At 39.8% G+C, this 17,933-nt stretch overlaps 2 protein-coding genes across 5 annotated transcripts in view; one reads left to right on the forward strand and one right to left on the reverse strand.

The window, feature by feature from the left end:
• LOC118788917 (TSC22 domain family protein 1-like) overlaps nt 1-4,824 on the forward strand; it is a 42,208-nt gene extending 37,384 nt beyond the window's left edge. For 2 of the 4 annotated variants that reach the window (XM_036545121.1, XM_036545124.1), the window contains exons 2-3: nt 2,978-3,029; nt 4,537-4,824. In XM_036545121.1, coding sequence (XP_036401014.1) covers nt 2,978-3,029; nt 4,537-4,806 — 322 coding nt within the window. In that variant the 3' untranslated portion in view covers nt 4,807-4,824. Of the gene's footprint in view, nt 1-2,033; nt 2,394-2,977; nt 3,030-3,818; nt 3,913-4,536 lie in introns of those variants that run through there. The other 2 variants (XM_036545123.1, XM_036545125.1) reach the window with 2 other exon arrangements.
• Nucleotides 4,825-8,425: 3,601 nt separating this feature from the next.
• On the reverse strand, nt 8,426-12,484 carry LOC118788940 (stress-associated endoplasmic reticulum protein 2). The gene is made up of 3 exons (XM_036545159.1): nt 12,233-12,484; nt 9,089-9,161; nt 8,426-8,763 (listed from the first exon to the last, which is right to left on the reverse strand). The coding sequence occupies exons 1-3, from the start codon at nt 12,314-12,316 to the stop codon at nt 8,723-8,725; spliced, it is 198 nt and encodes a 65-aa protein (XP_036401052.1). The 5' UTR covers nt 12,317-12,484; the 3' UTR covers nt 8,426-8,722.
• Between the last annotated feature and the right edge of the window lie 5,449 nt (nt 12,485-17,933).

Below are 17,933 nucleotides of genomic sequence, written 5' to 3' on the forward strand. Positions count from 1 at the left end.
AATACCATGTAATCCCTGACATTTCCCAAATGAATCCCTCAGAAGAAAATGGCTATCTGCCACAGACTTTAATTTGTTGGTGTGCGATACAGCAAACTGTTCGTGGTGTGAGCAGCTGGGACCTAACGTTCCGTCAGAGTCACGAGTAGGTCGAGTCCTTACCTCCACACAGTTTCCATGCTGTAGCTACACGCTCTTTCCCTTGGTCTGTACTGGCTCAGCTCTAAGATGCCTACACAGAAAATGGAGAAGGAATGGGCTCTCCACTGCTCTCATTTTGAGTGGGGTAGCTTTACTTGTAAAGTACTGCGACTTTCTGGTGTAAGCCCATATGGCACGTGAGAACGGTGTTCAGAACTTACACCGTCGGTTATGGCCTGTGTGCTCAGTATGCCATTGAGTGTCCAATTAATTTTTCAGTTGTATCCCAATGTTTCTTAAATCGGAGCCGCGTTTCATTACCTCTTTGAAAGCAAGTTTGATTTGGATAAACCTTCATGTCTAACCGGGTTACCACAGGCCACTTTCCTGACAGTCGTCAGTCAGGGTCCCGTTGCAGTCCTGTCCTTTGAGCATCAAACCTGAACGGAAAAACGGCTGAGAGCTCGTTTCGGTATTTTGGCCCGTGGGGGTGACTCTGCAGTCCATTTCGCTCTGGGTGGCTATTTATTTTGAAACAATGAGTAATTCTTGTGCAAATGTCAGGAAGGGGCAGAAGACAGAATGTGCGTTGACTGCTTTTGCACTTTGTGTGATCATCTAGCCCACCCGCTGCAGTTTTTGCTGTAGCGCTCTAGCTTAGCTCATCATGCATTTTTCATATGGATTTGATTTCCCCAGTTACAGCTTCCTGCGCTGGAACTCAGACCACTGCGCAAAATAACGGATAGCTGTTGTTTTTGAATAGTTCATTGAACACAAGGCTCTTGACGCAGGAAGGATGCTCCAGAGTGTCGATTAGATAGTCATGCGCTCCATCTCATAGTGCTGGCTGAATGACAGGAGGAGTGTTTGCCCAAAGACTGGAACAAACTGGTTTTTTTGACAGAAGTGACTGCTGAAAAATACTGGAATGCCTCTACGCCATAGCAGCCTATAGACCACATGAAACAGATGGACCATCCTCTCAGAGCAGTACAGTGTATGTTGTAAATTAAGGCAGGCAGTTTTGCCAGTTTTGCACATTAAAATATCCTCTTGACTTCTTTGGTAGACCTACACGACCAGTGGAGTGTTTTAGGATAGGAAAAATAGATCTATTTAACTGGTTAAACAGTGACCCATTATTTTAATATGTGCACATTTTTGGTTTAACTTTGTGCATAATAGTTGCTGGTGCAGGTTTTTGTCAAGCTGTCCATCTTTACCATGGCATCAGAAGAATGGTTGCCCAACCTTGAATTAGTAAGAAGCTACTGTAGTTTGCAATGTTTTGACGCAGCTCAAGCTTTGAAATCCTAGTGTATCAGTGCTGATATGGTTCCTCTCACTGATGGGGAATGATGTTGCACTCAGCAGCCGGCGGGCGGCAGTATTGTTGCATAAGGTTTTATAGAAAGCCATTTTATTCGTCTCTGCACCTGCAACACTATCACTTTTTTATTTACACAGATAAGTTAAACAGTCAGTCGGATGTTTTTACTGGAAATATCTTCACATTGTTTCGAATTGTTATTATTACTTCGATGCATTTTGTTTGGTATTTACTGGTATATAGAGCAAATTATCACTTGTTCGAAAGATAATTCATGTAGTCATTTTCTCCAAGATCTGGAGAAAATCCTTACTTGGACGAAATCGGACGAAACAGTAATATGTTTCGCTTATGGAAAAAAATGTATAAAATTTTTAGGTCAAGTCTACTCATTCCATCCGGTTTCTCCCAGTTCCTTGCGTGCTCTTTCAATACAGTGTGTTATACAGAGGGAGTCGGCTGAGCTCCAGGTGGGGGCGTTCCAGCATAGATTAGTCAAATTATCTTAACTCTCCGCCAATGGGATGCAGCGCTCCGCTGTTTTTCTTGGATAAATTATGCAAATATGATGGAGGCTGCAGATTTTCAGCAGAGCGGAGATGAGCTGACCTTGGAGATTCTTTGTGCTGCGCTAGTAGATGAACGGGCTCTCCTGGATGCGATCTTTTTTTCTGTCGGGTAACCAGCAATTCCCCCCAAAACGCGATCGAAACGGAAGGAGAATGTGATTTTATTTTCTGACTAGCGTCAAGAGGACGTCTGCTATCCTGCATGTTTGTATATATGGACAAAATAGCATGAATACCCCATGCTACACAGTGGCAATGGATCTTGGTGTTTGCCAGTTGAGACATTTTTCGATATCATTTTTGTCATCGTTGCTGAGTGCAGAGAGTTCGGCGGTCAGTCTTGATAATAGGTAAATGCCATTTTTAGTAACGGGGGGATAACTCTAGCAAATAGTATGTATAAAGCCAGCGGCACTGCTGAATGTGATGGTGTCTTGTATGAGATAGTGTTAATATTATGACAGTATGCTTTTGCTTTTTCTGATAATCGACATGTATTTGCCTTGCCAGTTATGATGTTACTGCCATTTTGATGCAGTCTATAAAAGATGTCATCAGTGGTGACTTAAACGTTGCTAGCAGGGTAGTGTATATTGTGTAAGCTTGTATAGGATGCTGCTCTCGCACCCTGTCTGGTAAGTCGTTCATATTTACTTGTGTAAACACATAACATCCTAGCACGGACCCTGGATTACTGCATCGGATACCTGTATGTGAGTGATAGAGGGATTGAGATATGGAATTGATGTAATTGTAATGTTTTGCTTAGTGGTATAAACCCAGTCAGTATACTGAATCCATAATCAGTGTTGAATGATGAAAGCAGCAAGGCGGAAATGCTCAGTTTTAACGAATAAAGATTGCAAGGTGTGCTGTGACGATGTTTTTTTTTTGAGATGGCTTGCTGATGTGTTGCGTTTATGTTCTCTTTCAGTTCTTCGGGTGCCAGTGTGGTGGCCATAGACAACAAAATTGAACAAGCAATGGTGAGTAAATCATATTTTATGTAACTGTAACTCTATATAAAAAATTTGTTTCTAATAGATTCACGTCAAGGTTCAGTGACTTGTGCTTGCCCTCATGAAAGGATTTTAGCTGTATGTAGCTCTCACCTACCTAATCCACAGAGTGCATCATTCAATCCGAATTAGACGCATCACAAGTTATTACCAGGGTACAATATGTCGTTCCACCACGTAAGCGCAGATCAGGTTTGGCATTTTGTCGTGCATAAATAGAGAACTGTATCAATTCTTGGGCAATTACAATCGTTAAAGTACTTTGTTAGTATGACAGCCTAATTAAATGATTATTCGGCGCATCATCTCGTCAAATTCTCCGTTTAATTTGGAGCATAGGCTACAGAATACAGTGAAGATGACATGGCAATTCATAGTTTACGCCTATTCAATAACAGGAAAAAATGTGGCATACACGAGGATTCTTGTACCCTCAATTTTTGGTCCTTACCAAGATTGAATCCAGTTTAAATAGGCAGGCAATGCGAAATTTACCCCTCTGGACACTGAGTTTGGGCCACCTCCTTGATTGTTCTTTTGGTATTACAACTGTGCTTTATAGCGCGGCTGGAACGATATTCTCCTCTGACTGTTGCTAGGCAAACTCGGAATCTCTGACGCCTAGTTATAAATAACAGCGTCACTGATTGGCTCCTGTATCTGGGGGCCATTTTCTTCCTCTGGTGACGCTTTGTGGAGGTGTGGATCCCTGCAGTATTAAAACGATTTGCCCAGCTGAACAAAATTTGTTCCTACTCTGTGTCCTCTGGCTGCCAACTTTCATCAGTTTATGTAGTTTCATCTTGTAATTTTAGAATTCAAACATATTTCTGCCATGCCAGTATACATAGTGGGTTTGCTACAGAAATTATTAAAACATAAATTCTATTTGTTATTCTTATTTTATAATGATCTTGAAATATAATTAGAATAAGTATTGCATAAAATTAAAGTAACAAAAAACAACTAATAATCATTATTGTATTGCAGTGTGAAATGACATTATGCCACTTATATTGTGAAAACTGGTGTTTTTTGAGTGTATTTTCAGTGTGTGAAGTACAATGCTCTAGTAAACTATGTACAAAAGTTAATCAAAAATCTTATCATGCAGACAAATCTAAATATGAGAGTGTTTTCTTTGTAACTGTTCTGACATACAGATAGTGCTATTGTGCCAGTTCTGAATTTCATAGATTCTTTCTTGTATTATTTTTTTTTATTCTAAACAGCTGTTGCATATTGTTTCTGAGATGTATATAACCATTAGCCATCTGCTATTTGAATTGATTTAATCTATGGATGTGAACAGCGTTATTGCAGCCTGACATCACTTTTTTTTCCTTAATTTTTTTCCATCCTTAAGTGTTGTTTATAGAGGTGATAGCAATAATGGCATACATTTGTCTTAGGTTTTCATGCTTCCCATTTAAACAATACTAATATGTACTTTGCTTGCTTTCTGGTTTCCTAGGATCTAGTGAAGAGTCACTTGATGTATGCCGTGCGGGAGGAGGTGGAGGTTTTGAAAGAACAGATAAAGGAGCTCATCGAAAGGAACTCACAGCTGGAGCAGGAGAACAACCTGCTGAAAACCCTGGCCAGCCCCGAGCAACTCGCACAGTTTCAGGCACAGGTCCAGAGCGGCTCGCTGCCGGCGTCCGCGCAGCCGGCGGGGACCGCTGCGCAGCAGCCTGTCCAACCCGCGCAGCCGGCCGCCCAGAGCTCCGGGCCCTCCGCGTAGCACGTCCCGGCTGCCTGCAAAAAAAAAAAACCCCAACAGACTCACGCTACAGAGAGAACACACAGGCTGCTGGCGCGGGTGGAATCTGTTCCCAATTTGCACATATTTAACCTTCAAAACTTGACATGTTGATATTCTCCAGAGAGACGCTCCTCACACTTCAGACAATCGTCTTCGATAAAGAGACCTCTGCTGGAAGTTGAATTATTATTTACCAAAATGCATGGACTGCTGGAATCATCAAGAAACCAATTTTCACGTGGAAACAGCTCAAAGAATCATTGTGCCTGTGTCAAAGGATTTCAAGTGATGTCAGCTCTGATTGGTGATTCTGGAATTGTACAGGTGTTGTCACGCTTCACTTTTTTTTGTAGTGTAAATATACCGATCTTTTCCAGGCTGTGAGCTTAATAAAAGAGCAAGCACTTTCTTGGTGACAAATGTGAAGAATCTTTGAGGACCATTGACAAATAAGTCCCCATCTGGCATGGGGAAAGGGCATAAGAGAAGTTGACTGTAATCTTTACATCACTGTTATCATTATTCTTTGTTTGGGATGAAGGAGGTTAACTGAAGGAAGGGCAGTGCATTTCAGTTCATAAATCTGAAGTCTTTTCCCACCCTGTTTAACATAAGGCTGTGTTTCCAACCAGTGACGTCTGGTGCACGAATCTGAGGGTGGAGAGAGAAAACATTTGGCTCAGCTCAGTTTCAGTGAGGGTTGTTAGACTCGTGTTTATTTGTGTAGTTAGTGTAAGTACTCTGTATAATAGTCGTCACTGAAGGAGAGGTAACGAAACAAACCCTGTAAGAATTTAGATTGTACAGATTGAAGTGAGGCTGTTTAATGGTCCAACCTTAGCAAGTTTTGGGCAGTCTTTTTAAGTGCTGTAAATCAGGAATGCAGCTTCTCAACATTGTAGGACATTTAAGTAACAGTGAACTGTAACTGGTTTTCATTGGCTGCATTAAATCCTACTGTAAACCGTTCTTCACTTGAAATTATTTTACGTATTGCGCCATTGTGAGCATTTTTTTTTCTTTTGACAGTGAGGCACTCCGGATGTTCAAACTTAAGCAAACTCTTAACATAATACAGGTCTGACTTGGATTTCGCATATACGTATAAGTCTTATGCTTATGTTTTTGTGCATGTTCCTCAAACCAGAAACCATAAAACAAAGTTGTAACATTCAGTTGCACTTAACAGTTGCACTTCTCAACTTTCAATAAAAATTAAAAAAATAAAACCGAAATTTTGGTAGTCTGAAGTCATTATATTGGTATGAGTTTTGTGTATCTGGTAGCATTTTTAACTGATGTCTCTTACTTTGATCTCAGATGCTCTCAGTCTAGGGGGTTAGTGGGGTGGTGCGTTGGCTCTGGTAGATGTGATTTAGGTACACACAGTCATCAGCTGTACGTTGATTGGTAGGAGTTCCAAATCTCGCCCCTGTGTAAAATTTGGTGTGTGTGCACTCATGCTGATACCTTTCTATAATGATGTGAGGGGCGGGGAGACACTAGAACACTATGACTGCTGTGAAAACCGTGTGCAAAAGAGTCAGATAACAAACTTATTATTGTTATTTTTATTATTATTATTATTATTATTATTATTAATTTGGCCATAATGAAACGTCATTGAATTATACATGAGTGCACAAAGATTTCTACCAACTCATCTAAATGAGTTGTGGCTCTTGTAACAGATTATGTACCAAAATGTAGGGACACTCATTGTCATTGTCAACAACTCATTGTTCTTAAAGTTTTTAAATTACACCTTGGTTTTATACATACATATACAAAAAAATATCAGTCTATCTACTTCAATTTCTTTTTCCTGTTCTTCTCTTCTGGTTCTGGCTGAAATGAGCCTGTCACAATTCCAGTTTGTTCTTGAGTCTGTCAGTGCTATTAGCTATCCGCACCCATCTAGCTTTGAAGGAATGCTTGGGGAATGCATCTCCCTTCTCTATTTGTACATGCTAGATAAAGTGATAACATACGGTATTAATCTTTTTTATTGTTGTTATTATTATATCACATGTAGTAGCTGGGAAGATAATTTTAATCTGTAAATGAAAGGACGTGGCCAATCTCATACTGTTTTACACACCTGCCTTGCATTCTGTGCATTTTGGGATATTAATGATGAGTATCTGTCCTGCAGTTAAATTCTCTGTAGTGTCACCTCATGAAGTGTAGAGGGGATTTCTCAGTAAAAGTTTGGAAGCACTCCAGGTTATTAACTGCAGTCCTACAGGTCTGCTGAGCTGACTTGCTGGTCATTGATTGGAGAAGCAGAGTTGGGTTGTAGGCTTAAAGTATGTGGTTTGAAATACTCAAGAGCATAGGTAAGTACTTTCTATGGTATCACAACACATACCATGGGGACTGTCAGTGGACCTTCTGACAGTGGAACTTAACTTGCTCAATGGTAATCTGACCACAAAGCAGGTTTAGGTAATAATCACATTTTAAACTGTACTGGTGTGTTTATACTTTGTCCATACATCTGTATAGCAGACAACATACTATTAAATAGGTCCATATGTGAGAATCAGTAACAGAATAAACCATCTGATGGGCTATCATGATAACTTGGAAGACTGCAAGTTCTGCAGGGGTGCATGAGAGGGAACCTTCCTTTCCCACAGAGATATCTGAACACATCAGTGATGGCTACACTCACAACAAGACGGAGGGGTGTTGGAAGATGAGAAGGGGGTTCTGCTGGAGGCAGTCAAGTAATTTGACCTTGTGTTTATTTCTCATTTCTGCAGGCTTTTGGAGGGTAGTGTCCACATCGCTGCTCTCCTTGTAGTAAATTTGTCCAAGAGTTACATCACTTCACTCTGGTTCCAAAGTGACTCCTTATAGTGTTTAATACACAAGACAACTAAATTGCTGCTTAGGAGCTGTTAAGATGTTTAATCCAATCAGTCACTAAGGCTACTCTGACAATACACTTACTGTTATCTGTCTGAGTCCCAAGCTTTCAGACCAAACAAGCGACATGTTTCCTTACAGTATAAAATCCAAATTGAACCTCTAAATATGAAAATTTCAGAATTAGATTACATGCCAGTGGCCACACTGACTGCTGTGAAGGTACTGAGGAGTGGCAAGTGGTTTTTTTAAAGTATTCCTAATGAAATAACGTGACCACAAGACAAAGGTCTCCTTCTGATTTGCAAATCAAGATTACTGTACTATCACACACCAAACATAACTACAATATATAGATGTTGAAACCTACACAGTGGAAATGTTATCATTCACTGCCAAGGACTGGTTACATCAAATCACTCAGTACTCATAGTATTACCTCATCGCAAGTTTACCTATTATTGTCCAATGAAATTACCTGAGTAGGAAATATGAAACCTGTGAATGTGAAATGCTTACACATCACACTGATTATGCCTAACATAATCATGGCTGAGAGGGGGAGCAGGCAATTTGCATTGCACAGGAGAATAATCCCATCTTGGTAAAACAACGGAACAAGAGAACTGATCCCACACACGCCAAATGAGTTTACCATTTATTTGAAAAAGTTTCTTACTCGACACACATAAATATATAAATAGAGTATGGCACACATTCAGCGATCACTTACTTAATGGCACAAACGGACAGTAACCAGTGGAATGGCAAAACAAGTCAAGGGCCAACACCAGCCCCCCATGTGGTTTGACTACAGAGTCAGTATAAAAGCACTCTGTCCCTTCAGCTGTGGGCACTGTCAGCATATGAATGGTGATGTCATGGACAAGGAGTTCCTCTTTTCCACACACAGCCTGTGAGAAAATCCGGGTGGAACCTCCACTTCCCCTCCAATCTGTAGCGAACAGCCTCCCCTGGTCCCCGGGGGCAAGACACTCCGCTGAGGTCAAAGGTCAAAGGCTCACATGCCCATTCTGATGCTCTGTATGATCTGAAAGATGGCTGCCGTAAAGGACACAGTGAAGCTGAAGTTACCACAGGTGATCTGAAAATACCTTAATCAATGGGATTAACAAAATTTGCAGAAGAAGCTGGACCTATAAATGTCATGAACAGTAACCTGAAGTATTTTCATTTCCCTTGTATATCAATTCACTAAATGCCATCTATACTTTATACATAAAGGTGTTGTATACGCTATTGTTTTCCCATGATGAGACAAAAAAATTAGTAATATTCACAAATAATTTTCAAAGAAGTGTTTTCTGAGACACACTTGGTGAGCTGGTAGGGTTCGTTACCTCTCAAGAGTAGGGTTTGTTTTTACCTGATCCACAAACAACAAACACGAATAGAGCCAGTAGCCAGGGCCCCACAGGGTACTTCTCTTCCTGCGGTCGCTGAAAAGCAAACGCACAACAGTTACTGCAGTCTCCACAATGAAAACACAGATGGACCTCAGTTCAGTAGGGCTCATGTGGTTCTGCTGTGTGCTCAGCAGACTGACAGCATAATCATCGGGATGTCAACGACCTGCAAAAAACAGTCCCTCCATTCGGTTAAATAAGGATTTCCAATGGAAACAACATATATGCAAAATCTGTTAAAGAGGATGCCAAGGCAAGGAACACAACCAGCCCCTGAAGCTAAGTGACTTTAAAGTAGTACAAAAGCTGAGAGGTATGAAACTTGAGAAATCCTTGCAGCAAGCCAAGAAAATTAAAAGCGGCTTAATTGTATCGTGCTAAAACACAATATCTCATCAGAGATGAGTAAGTACAGAGAAAGAACCTGTGGGGAGTACACATGAAAAATGAATATAGACACATTCAAAAATAGACCAAACCATTTTGGCAGTATGCTGGTTCGGTCTCCAGTTTTGAATTTTGTAATGAATCAGAGCTTTTTGAAATTCTCTATACATACGCCTATTTTTTGCATGTGTTCCCTGCAGATTCTTTCTTTGAGCTGTGAGAAACAGCTTTACGTAACCTTGTGTTCATTTGTCTAACACGCATTCCACGCTTTTCTTTTTTCCTTTGCGGAAGCGTTCAAACTTAAGTTATTTAAAGTTTTACATTTTGTCTGCGCAAGCAGAACTGAAAGTGATAAGGATCAGGTGCCTTGGCTTGAAGTCAGCACCTTTCCTGAGTGAAGCACAGGCTCCACAGAAACCCTGTGTATCAGGAGCTTGGGATATATGAATGGCAAAGTCGACTGCCTAGAAAAAAAGATGATGTAAGAAACATGTAACCAATCTAGAGGTTTCAGCAATGGTTCAGAAACGCTAAAAATGCATACTATATGATTTGATGAGCAAAATGGAAAAAGTCTGTATTCATATTACCACTCATTTGACCATTTAATGCATCACAACATCTAGATGGCAATGACAGTGTTAGTATAACTGTACCATTACACTCATTGCACACATTATAGACATTACCATTGCACTAGAATGAACGCCTCTGATTAGAACTGATTTACTAAAATTTAGAGGCACCACTGTTTGCTTGTTTGACTACTGCTGATCTAATCCACTTCTTTGACCCTGCATTATGTCTCACCAGAGGCTAAATGGTACCCAACTGATCTTATACATATCCAGATGTTCTAAAATAAATCCAAGAAATGTTAGCACTTAAGCTGTTAAGAGGGAGCAACAAATTCACCTCATTTTACAGTAAATAATGCTGGTGTTGAACTATTTTTTCAGCATGTCCCAAAATGTCTTTCTTACAACTTGCCCCTAAACCCCAACTTTAAAACTACAGTGTCCTCCGTATTTACTTATACCCCTGAGTAAACAGTAACAAAAACATGCTATAAAAAAAAACAGTGGACACATATTTCTGCTTTAAAAAATTGTAAAAAGGTAAACATTGATTTTAGTAATGTTAGTTCCTCCGAGCCAATCATGTCACCAATAATGAATTTGATTCCACAAAATTCAAGGGTCATAACAGGTTCAGGTTACTTTATTTATACCCAGAGGTAGATTTGGTTTGCAGTAAAGAGTCCTAATTCATGTACACACATATAGTAACAGACAGACACTTGTCATACATCATTCATCTTCACACTTGCTCTACAGGCAACAAAAACCATAACACAACAAACATAAAACATAACATAAAAGTTCTCAGGGGTCCATTCTTTCCTAAGATATTTAAAAGTGTACTAAAAGACAATAAAACAGTCAATAAAAGAGTTCAATCAATTAAAATAAATAAATTAAATAAAACTGGAAAAAAACTGTTCTCATCCCTGTAATTAGTGTTTTGAAAATCCAAGATGCTTCCTGAAGTGTTTCTTGCACTTGCAAACTGCTTTCTTGAGTTCCAACCTCAAATGCTCGGTTAAACCAACTGAAGGTGTACCCTACCCGTTATAATGCATGCTACTTTTTGCCACCTCCTTTTATAACATGGAATACCAACAGGAAGCATTTGGATGCATCCAGATAGTTCTGAAAGCAACCATTAAACAACCAATATGCAGGATGCTGGTGAAACCTTGCTTTGGTACTTTGTCTGAAGGATTACTTAAAGGTCTAAACAAATGGGACATTCAGTTCTTCTCGATTAAATGCATTATACCAATGCTGTTAAGATTAAGGTATAACATTTTTATTACTTCAGTAACAAAAAAGTCCAATATGTACAAAAACATATTACAAACAAATATTCCATCAATGGCTATGCCACTTATGTATAAACCGACAGATCGTCTACATACCACTGAACGGTACCCTCACAGAAGTTTAAGGAGCAGGCTATATTGATGCATGAGGAAGAAACATCTATGAATCGACACGTTAGGTCTACAGCATCTGCATATCAGATCTGGACACTAGCGCTGATAACATCTGGGGACAAGTTAGTGGCTAACACAAATGTTCCTTTGATGCACTGCTGGGCAAAACAGGCTACAAACCTGAACTGTCCTATGCCAACTAACACGATACAACAAATAGATGCTCTGAATTTACAACGCCAATCATCAAAACAAAAGCCATAAACATTGCACATTAGCCTCCAGCTGCACACTTGATGAATTAGGTGATGTCACCTACCAAGAGGATGTACCGATTTACAGCTTTAAAGCTTTATGTTTTCTGCGCGCTTTCAGATTGTGACCAAATGATGTAGGCTACTGAAAATGCACTCTGCTATTGTCATTCATCAATAAATGAGCAGTACACATATGTTTACGTACAGACACAATTTATCCTATTGTAGAAATGCAATGATACAACGTTGACAGACAGATGAAAGGCACACCGTTGGCATAATGTCGATGTTTATTAAAAGGGGTTAATTTTGCTTAGAAAGGCACACCACTTAAAACACATCTATTTTTCACACATTTCAGACATGTTTTAATTCAACGTGAATAACGAGCCTTGTTTGTATCCAGTTCAGGATAGTCGCGAATGTGCGGTTCATACCGTGAAGAAATAACGTCTTACCAGCGTCTTCGCAACGTTCCCCCTCTGTGTGATGTTTTTGCTGTGTTTCTCATTTGCCATTCTGATCCTCTGTTTTGCTACCATCTTCCGAAGAAATGAAGTATTTACGTCTATTCTTGTTACGAGGCTGGTGCTGATGCCAAACCCGCTATCCCTCAGCACCTGCAGGTCAGCAACGTAACATAAAATGAACGGAAGTACGCCTCCATAGACCAGCAGCAACCGGCGAGTATCGCATCCTTTCTAGACAGCCTCGCCTATACCCTCCCAGTTGCAATCCCAAGTCTGAGAGGGTACCATGGTACTATTACTCGACAGTCGAGTTAATGTGTCTCTCGTGTATCTCTTTTTCTTCACACTCATTTTTTCCATATTTCTAACAAAAACTTGGATATAGCGTGGATATAGCTGCTTGAGGTGTGTGACAAAGCTGTTCTTTAATAACAATATGTATTATTAATATTATTATTATTATTGTTGTTGTTATTATTACAGATTCAATAATGATAATAATCTGGGTTAAGTGCCAATTTTTAGAAATCCCTTACTTATGAACATGATATGGCACATATTTTAAATTTTATTTATGAAGACATTGCACCAAAGTGAATTCTTACCCACCCACAATAACCACTTTAGTCTCTAAGACCATTTTTAGAGGCTTTGCTGGTTGCTGAATTCCCTAAAAAAGACAAAAAAGACTGGAAATATGTAAATCACTGTTCTTGCTCTATCTGAAAGGTAGTGTTCGATAGGGTTCTAACACATGAAAATAGACTCTATGTTACAATAGGAAAATGGTAAAGGTTTGTTACAGTAAACAAATTTGGTTTATTGAAGATCCAGAATTATCCAAATCTTCAGCAGAAATAAGGGAAAAGATAATTATGAAACATTAACTACTTTAGCTGCCCCTATTCCACAGGTTATGATGTCTATGGTATTGCTGTCTCTGTTGTAGACTAACTATGATATGACCAGGCCGTGACTTACTAATAACGTCTGCTTCTGCATAGAAGAGAGGACTGGTGAAAGAGCTGCATACCCACTCCCATTGCTGGAGACATCTGAAGCCTCTGCTTAGATAAACCACCAAAGTATTCAGGTTGAAGGCTCACGAGGTACAAGACAATGCTATGGGTTAATCTTTCTGGGTTAATGTTGCCTTTTTACATGTTACGAAGCTAGTTATCAGAGCATCTGGGACTCCTAGCCAGTTCCACCAGAGATTAAAACATTCAGCCTCCAAATCCAGTTTGAACCAGATTCTCACAAAAGGGTATCTTTTCAGTGGCAAACGAGTAACCCCCACGCTGTGTACTCCTTCCTCTCTCAGTGGAATAGCTTAGTTCCCTCCTCAAGTCCCTGCTCCAGTTTTTAGGAATATTCACAAACAGAAAAGGCCTGGAATGCATTTTAATTCTGACCCATTGGTCAGAGTGATCCCACACATACCCCTATTGATCAGAACCTTCAGAAACACATGAGCCTCGCATGCCTCCAGCATATCTCTTAAAGTTCAGTAATAATGGAACAGAGATTTCAGTGTAAAACTTACTAACTTGCTTCAGTGCAAAACTTACTTATTTACAACCAAAAAAAGTATCTTTGACATCACTATCCATATTGAGGTTATGCAGGTGATTCCAATTAGACCTCGCAGAGTGATCAAATATGTGTGGAACCATACTTATTTAATATTTTTGATGAAGGAAGGGGCACGTTAGCTGTAAGCGGAGGCCTTGCCACACTGATAAAAATAGTTGCCTAGCAACCACATTTTGGGAGCTGCAGTGAGAGCAGTGCCCAGGAGACTGTCTCAAGCATGCAGTGGGGAAATTATACTTTCACTCTGTGAGTTAATGCACATAATGAACAACCTGGTACCTTTACAATATTTGAATCAAATTATTTGTATGAGTTAATGCACATAATGAACAACCTGGTACCTTTACAATATTTGAATCAAATTATTTGTATCAATACTGGATCAGATGTGGGAATTTTTTTGCATGAAAGATACGTACAGTTTCCGTATGATCTTTGTCCATTCTTTCTTTTAAGTACATTTTGTCCTATATGGGGCGTGGTTTACATATACCGCTTGTACAATTATCTGAGTAGATCCTGAGTGTGAGATGTCACCTTATGAAAAGTGCACATTCCTGTTCAGTGCAATAAATAAATTGCATTTGCAAGTTGTAACTGCTTGGACCGGGTTCATTAGAATCAGGAAAGATACAACACACTTTATCTCATATGTTTGCGCACTTCAGGCTCAGTGATCATCAACTTGTTTGTTAAACAGGTGAAAACACTGAATCAGAGGTTAAACTGTCTGCAGTTCTGTCCTCAGGCAGTAGTTGACTGTTTTAATAGCATTTCCCTAACATAAAAGGAAAATCAACATATTGGGATTTACCTTCAAATTAAAGAGACCGAATGGAAAGCTGTTGAGTAAAAGCCCTGAGTACATATAGCAAGACTCACCCAAATGCTTCATGGCAAAAGAGAGTGAGGGCTCTTCCTGTTTTGGCTAAGGAACTTATTCAATTGTGTCGTCTGAGTGTGCATTAACTGGACAGTTAAGCTGATATCAAATGTACATCACACAGAAATACTATTCCCACCCCTCAACCCACTGTCTTGTTAGTCATACTTGTGTTAGAGAAAGGATTCTGGCTCATTAAAACTATTCCTAGCCCTGAAGTGTGTGTAGCTGAATATCTCTTATCCACATGTATTCTGATTAGCTGTATGAAAGGTAATTATGCTCTTTACCCAACCTGCTGAATGAATTGTTTCTGTCTCACATTTTGATGATGTATCACTATAGATGTGGAGGTATTTTATTTACCCTTTCGATATTTCTGGTGACACACTCAAAGTAATTTTGTCCTCATTTCAAACATCATTTCATTACATTATTACGTTTTATTATACTCATTATTGTGCAGTATGACTGTGGCTATTCTGCCAAATTGCCATGACTCACATATGCACTCATTTAAAATGAATGAAAGAGGGAGAAACGCCAGTGCTCTGTTGTAAACTCTTGCACTCCTGAAAACATACGTATTTACTGAAAGGATGGCATTTCAATCCTTGTTGGATTTTCATAAGGTCAAGGCGAGACTGACTGAATTCTAGTCTTTATATAAACGTAAAACAATTGATTGGCCCATGTTGACCTTAACCTCATCCACAACAGACAGGCATGTTTCGCTGAGGGTATGTCACATTTACCTAATGGAGATTCAACACAGATCAGAATACCGTCATATTCATCCATATGAAAACAGCTCAGCTCAGCTGTATGGGACTGCTTACCTTCCATATTCTTCATTTAAAAATGGACATCCTTCCATAACTGTCTATGGACCCTAATCCACTTGCTGAGCTGCTTAAAGAGATAGTGGCAGGATATAGAGCAAAAATGGATATAGAGAAAAATATCTACTGGATTGACTGTGATGAAATGCTTAGTCCTCTGTCCTGTTTTTTTTTTCTTTCTCTTTCACAGTTTGTTAAGATTTGTCCACCAGCTAATCCACCAGTATGTGAACTTCAGTGCTAATCTTTAAGTGTGATAAACAGTGTAATCCAACCCCAAATCTGTTTCGATACCCAACTGTGCTCTCTGCACGTCCCTCAGCTTTAAAGCTTGTGTAGGCAGGCTGTGTTTCAGTCAAGGACATTTGCTCACAGAGTAAGCAGCCACACCTTGCATCAGTCACTGTGGTAATGAACTTTTGTACTCATTTCATTTTACTGTCTGGTAATGGGATAGCCTACACACACACACACACACACACACACACACACACACACACACACAGGAGTAAATGAGGCTTGATGAAATGGGTTGGAAAGTAATTGAATTGCAGGGCACTTCTTCATTGCCTGTGAAATGTTCTTAATGTGATATTTACACGGCTATTCCACCACAGACCCATCCTTGACATGAGCAGTCAACGCTGGTAGCAGTAGCTAGATGTCAACGAAACACAGAAACATGATTCATTCAGGAATCTTGGCCCCTGTACTGGCACATGCAATCTGAATTCTCACTATATTATCTACATAAATACATGGATTTGTGGGATTTGTGTTGACAATTTGCACATATGAAGCCAGGTTACTGTTACAGAGCTGTGTAATACGGCCCCTATTGGAAACAAGGGATTGTGTGGGTCTAATTTTGGATTTAGTCTGTATGTAACCCAGACATAACACTATGATGCCAGTCCATGCTTTGTAAAACAGTTTTTTTAACATTTCCATTTCACCTAATAAATACGTTAAAGTTATAAGAGGAACAGAGGAAAACACATCGTATTAGGACGTAATTACAAAGTGATGCCCATGTACAGAGCTGTATTGGCTGGTAAGTCAGGCACGAGGTTGTCCTTTGTTATGTGAGCACCCCAGACCATCCTACACAACAAAGCACTGGCATAGTGTAAATACTGAACAGCTGCTGGGACATCCGGGGGGAGGGGGAGGAATGGCAAATCCTATTTCCTCCTGTCTGTAACAGGGATTTCACATTCTCCCTTCTTAGTCCATCCGCAAACAAGAGCTGCCCTCGGCAAAGACTCGCTGGCAACAGGTGGGGAACCCCACCTCACCCGTGGCCTCTGCATGCCCCCTGTGCTTGTGCTCCTGGGGTTACAACAGTGCAGGGGGGGATGTGTAGCATAGTGGTTAAGGAGCAGGACTCATAACCAAAAGGTTGCTGGGTTAATTCCCTCCTGGGGCACTGCTCTTGTACCCTTGGGCAAAGTAGTTAACCCAGAATTGCCTCAGTAAATATCCAGCTATATAAATGGGTAACATGTAAAAAATGTAAAATGTGTAATTTCCTCTGGATAAGAGCATCTGCTACATGCCAATAATGTAATGTGTATGCATTAGTGGCTCTACTGTGAGAAGACTGGACCAATGTAGGACTATATTTGTCTCCCCTAGATGCTCCTTATCCAAAATGCACGATGAGTCTCTGTTTGAGAAGGTGGAGAACAGTTGTGAAAGTTCCCAAGTTTCCTCGTTTGTGGGTTGCTGTTGTTTTGATGGGGTTGGCTTGGAGCCAGTGATTTACCAACACCAGAGTCTTTAAAACAGATGTACCAATGAAGAGGAAAAAATAACAGTGAATGAATCAATGAAATCAATAAGGGAACTAAAATGTTTTTCTGAGTTATGCCTCTCTTTTGCCCTGAATCACTCTGCTGTCTGCACTGTGCTTGAACCCACATCAAAGAGGCTACCTTCTTTTTAAGGACTAAAGATAAAAAGCAAGAATGCTAACTGTCATCTATTCATTTCTATTTTCCAAGGTTTCCTAAAATACCATAGAGCCATTATGCCTCTCTTAGTCTGTGGATTTATGTGCTCCATTCAGGAGGAACAGTGGGTAATGGTGTTAGATAATGGTGTTAGGGCACAAAATGAACAAAATAGCCACTGTGTAAACATTATCAGGCCCTGAGGTTGAAATCATCAGTAACCTCTCTTTTTGAGAAAGCTTTCAAAGCAAGACAAACTCCATTAGTTTATTTATGTACAGGTAGAATCATATGTGCTGGTACATACTGTATGTATTGAATGTATGTTTTTATTGTATGAATTTATTACATAAATTCTGTTTCCACACTGCTATTCAGAGGGACTTAAAAGGCGAGATAGGTGTATGTAATAT

The sequence above is a fragment of the Megalops cyprinoides genome, chromosome 14 (genome assembly GCF_013368585.1).
Source record: "Megalops cyprinoides isolate fMegCyp1 chromosome 14, fMegCyp1.pri, whole genome shotgun sequence".
Classification (NCBI taxonomy): Eukaryota; Metazoa; Chordata; class Actinopteri; order Elopiformes; family Megalopidae; genus Megalops; species Megalops cyprinoides.